At 43.0% G+C, this 4,621-nt stretch overlaps 1 protein-coding gene across 1 annotated transcript; it reads right to left on the bottom strand.

The window, feature by feature from the left end:
- Positions 1–591: 591 nt before the first annotated feature.
- On the bottom strand, positions 592–3,388 carry LOC122927110. Its single transcript, XM_044278695.1, has 4 exons — positions 3,208–3,388; positions 2,203–2,356; positions 722–1,019; positions 592–627 (listed from the first exon to the last, which is right to left on the bottom strand). Exons 1-4 carry the CDS (start codon positions 3,386–3,388, stop codon positions 592–594), a joined length of 669 nt encoding a protein of 222 aa, XP_044134630.1.
- Between the last annotated feature and the right edge of the window lie 1,233 nt (positions 3,389–4,621).

Below are 4,621 nucleotides of genomic sequence, written 5' to 3'. Positions count from 1 at the left end.
GCAGTATAACTTACCCACAAGTGACCCCATTTTGGAAAGAAGACACCCCAAGGTATTTCGTGATGGGCATAGTGAGTTCATGAAAGTTTTAATTTTTTGTCCCAAGTTAGTGGAATATGAGACTTTGTTTGAAAAAAAAAAAAACATCATTTTCCGCTAACTTGTGACAAAAAATTTAAAGTTCTATAAACTCACTATGCCCAATCAGCGAATACCTTGGGGTGTCTACTTTCTAAAATGGGGTCATTTGTGAGGGTTTTCTACTGTCTGGGCACTGTAGAACCTCAGGAAACATGATTGGTGCTCAGAAAAAAGAAAAAAAAGAATAGACTTTTTGAAATGATAAATGCCATTTATTTTAGAAAACAATTTTTTTGGAAAAAAAAAATTAAAGTTCAAAAAGATCCCTTGTAAAAGGGCCAGGGTTGGAACTTGGGAGATGAGTTGCCTGTGAAGAACTGGGGTGTCCAGCCTCGAATTGATAACTCCCCAGGGATGAGCTGTCTCCGTGATGGAATCGAGATGGGGGTGGATGCTGAGAAAACGTTGGAGCATATGGCCTCCAATTCAGCATTGCATCGCGGTCCCGCTCTAAATTGTGCACAGTTTGCAATGGTTCTTGTGGACCTGCAAATAGGTCCATCAACAGTGCCACAGCAGATAGACACCGAGCTTTTCGTTCCTCGGGTATTTTTTTTAGTAAGGGCACTAAACTTTTTACCATAGTTTCGTCCGCACTCTCACCACGATTCTGGTTTAAATAGTCCATAACCCTTGCTTCAACAATGGCTCTAGTATCTAAACCAGAATCGTGGGGAGGGGGACCCCTACGTCTACCCGAGGAACGAGGCTGGGTGCTTATCTGCTGTGGCACTGTGCGATTTTCCGGGACATCCTCCCTGACTGGTTCTAATGGCGGAGTTTCATCCGTGGATGGAGGGGCCGATGGATTTTCTGGGGAAGCTGGGCCAGATGGTGCTTGGTCAGCCTCCAGAGCACTGCAGAGGTTATCAACGGTCCTGTAAAAAAAAAATTCAGAAGTATTAATAAAAGTTAATTATTCAAGAAACAAAAAAAAAAAAAAAAAAAGATTATTATTTGACAGACATGCAGATCTGGGAAACGTCAACCAGTTTCCGACCTACATTTCCCATCATTTCCGAACGGCATACAGAAATCCTCTTAACCATAGGACCATTGTGAGAGTTGCTAGTTGCTAACAGTTTTATGCATGACGCAGGGTCACTATCCAAGCTATTGGATATGAAAAAACCATAGGCCCACTGCTGATGAGAATAACTGATTCTGTCAGGATAGATTGACTATCTAGTTCAACTAAACCCACAGGATTCCTCACTCAATGAGTGTTGTCGAACTAAAACTCCCACGTTGGCCTGCTGTAAGCTGATAGCTGTATGCTGTTCGGGCATGCTGGTAGTTGTAGTTTGGCAACAGCGGGAGGGCCGCAGGTTGAGCATGCCTGGTATTTTATAACATAGAGGCTTTCTCATGGTGATGTGGACGTTTCAAGATAAAAAATACCATTGGATAGGAAAAAAATCTGATCCAATGGTATATTAATAGGGACTCCTGACTTTACAATGAAAGGCAATTGGAAATGGATCCGTTTACAATTGCACCATATTGTGTAACTGCAAAAGGATCCATTCACATTTACTTACATTGTACCTCAGGACGGATCCCTTTGGTTCGCCATCTCCAGGAGCACATCTAAATTCGTCATACATCATTTAGGCCTCTTTCACACTTGCGTTGTCCGGATCCGGCGTGTACTCACTTTACCGTCCCGGCAGCCATGGTAACCACTTTGAAAAAGCTAAATGTCGGATGCGGCAATGCGCCGAAACAACGTTTAGCTTAAGGCCGGATCCGGATCAATGCCTTTCAATGGGCATTAATTACGGATCCGGCCTTGCGGCAAGTGTTCCGGTTTTTTGGCCAGTGCAAAAAGCGCAGCATGTTTAGTAAAAGAGGCATGGTGCCGGTAAAATTTATGCATTCTAAATGGATCCATATCCAATCAGAATGCATTGGTCCTTATCTTGTCATTTTTGGACCGCTTGCGCCGGCCTAAAAACTGATTTCACAGGTCGACCGCGAAACGCCAGTCAGAAAAGAACCAAACTATACTCATCAAGATGACATTGAAATATAATATAATATTATTCAAACATTACTTACGGTCTGGTTTCCATTACAGGCCTTAGAAATTGTAAATTTTCGGTATATAGATAAGGCTTTTTGGCCAAGGACCCATCTCCACTTTTATGCCGCAGGTTCAATTCCCGCTTGAACTGGTCCCGGCAAGAGTACCAGCGGTTTTTTATTTTGTTGACTGGGATAAAAAAAGAAAAAAGAATAAACTGACATATATTTTAAATTTGCAATATTTTAAAAAAAACAGATATGAGATTTACACACTATTCAAACACTAATCTACTCAATTTAAAGTTTTAGCTGTAAAGGGTGGCATGCAGTACCTCAGGCCCCCCTGCTGTTTCCAAACTACAACTCCCATCATTTCTGCACAGGCTACAGCTATCAGCCTATAGCAGTGTTTCCCAACCAGTGTGCCTCCAGCTGTTGCAAAACTACAACTCCCAGCATTCCTGGACAGCCTTTGTCTGTGCGGGCATGCTGAGAGTTGTAGTTTTACAACAGCTGGAGGCACACTGGTTGGGAAACACTGGCCTATAGCATGGCATGTTAGGTGTTGTAGATTGTCCGAAGCAGGATGGCCACAGCTTGAGCAGCCATGCTATAAGGAGTTAACATGTTTGCAAGGGCCAAAAAAAAAATGTAGCCATATGCAGCTGTATTTATGCCTTGCTCTGCACAGGTTTGCATAGCAACCATCTGGGACTGGGGGGTTAAAATGTTTGCAAACCAGCTCAAAAAGCATGCATATGCAGATGTATATGAATGCCTTGCTATGCACAGGTTTGCAAAGTAAAAATCTTTGATGTAAGGATTTTTAAAGTTTGCAAAGCCTAAAAACCTGGATAGTAATTCTATATGGAATGCATGGTCAGCTTGCTGCTCTCCAAATGCTGAAAAACTACTACTCTAGACAGCATGTCATAGGAGGAGTAGTAGTTAGGAGAGCCATAGTTTACACCTTCCTGAGTACATGCATTTCATACAAGAAATATGACCAGACATATTAAACATATATAAATTACTCACTGATGACTTGACACTTCTTGGCATCTGCTTTCGCAAATTCTGCCCCATCAAGTTCCTTGGCAATCTCCTCCCAGGACCTATCTTTCAAAACTCGGTCATGGTATGACTCCAGCCGTGTATCCCATAGATTGGGACGCTCCTCAATCAACGTAATCAAACGTTCCACATCATACAGTGGCATCTTGTCAACTTCTCCAGTCTGATTACCACAAATCTGGATCCAGCTCTGCCAAGCCCTTCCCCTTTGTTTTCTGTGGGCAGGATTTAATTTCCAGGAACGGATTCCGTTTAAAACGGATGACATACGGAAGGACATCCGAATGTCATCCGTTTTTTGCGGATCCATTGACTTTGTATTGTACCAGGATCCGATTTTTCAGGACAAGAATAGGACATGTTTTATATTTAAACGGACATGCGGAACGGAACAACGGAAACGGACAGCACACATTGTGCTGTCCGATTTTTTCCAGGACCCATTGAAAATGAATGGGTCCTGATCTGTTCCTGAAAAAACGGAACAGATCAGGAAGGAAAAAACGGACGTGTGAATGGACCCTTAGTTAGAGCCTAGCCAGGCAAGTGTTTATTATTTTATGCGGATGTCACATGTGTTAGGTGAAGCTGCGACTTCATGATAACCTGTATTGGTTGGAGTGTGCACAATAAATGCACGGTTTGGACCTGAAACCTGGTGTCCTAAAGTTGTATCTGTGAGAATGACCCCCAAATAAGAGGCGATCCCTTACAGTACTGAAAGATGCATTGCTAGCATCAGGGAATCTGATGATTACTGGATAACCATGCTTTTAGACTCTTGCTATCAAAGCAAAATGGGGGGAATGTTTTCCAGTTGTTAAAAGGAAGGCCAAATTTCTGTATTACTAGGATACTCTGTGTACGCTTTTGGTTTCAGCTTTCAGCCAGCACACGACTGCCGCCCAATTGTCTGCCTATATAAAAATTATTGAGGCAAGGATCTGTAAAGATTTTCACACACCGTTTGCTGATGCCAATGAAAAGATCTCCCAGTGTTGACAGTGACTATTTATCACCGGCCCCAACACACCACAGTTGCTATGTGCCTTCCTAACATCACGTTCTGTACCATATGGCTGCTGCCACCACTGCAACAGCTGCTAATCCCTGCTGCAAATCCGCCTACTGCCACTTACATTTCTCCTACTTCTGCTACCATTATCCCTACACACCCACCACTACGGCATACATATTAGGACATCGTCAGACATCATCCACAACTCCATCCTCTGTCAGGCAAATCTCCCTCCTACCTCAGACTTTAGACAAAACTCTGTCCTCTCTCATCCAAAACTCAATCAGACTTTAGCCAAAACTCCGTCCTCCATCAGCCCTCAGACATCAGACAAAACTCCGTCCTCCGTCAGGCAAAACT

The sequence above is a fragment of the Bufo gargarizans genome, chromosome 1 (assembly GCF_014858855.1).
Source record: "Bufo gargarizans isolate SCDJY-AF-19 chromosome 1, ASM1485885v1, whole genome shotgun sequence".
Classification (NCBI taxonomy): Eukaryota; Metazoa; Chordata; class Amphibia; order Anura; family Bufonidae; genus Bufo; species Bufo gargarizans.
This window is presented reverse-complemented; position numbering and strand designations above follow the sequence as displayed.

Coding starts and splice junctions, on each gene's coding strand:
- LOC122927110 (XM_044278695.1), bottom strand. CDS start 3,388: ATGCCACTGTATGATGTGGAACGTTTGATTACGTTGATTGAGGAGCGT. Junction 1,020..2,202: donor CCTGTAATGGAAACCAGACC/GTAAGTAATGTT, acceptor TTTTTTTTACAG/GACCGTTGATAACCTCTGCA. Junction 628..721: donor AGAGTGCGGACGAAACTATG/GTAAAAAGTTTA, acceptor ACCTATTTGCAG/GTCCACAAGAACCATTGCAA.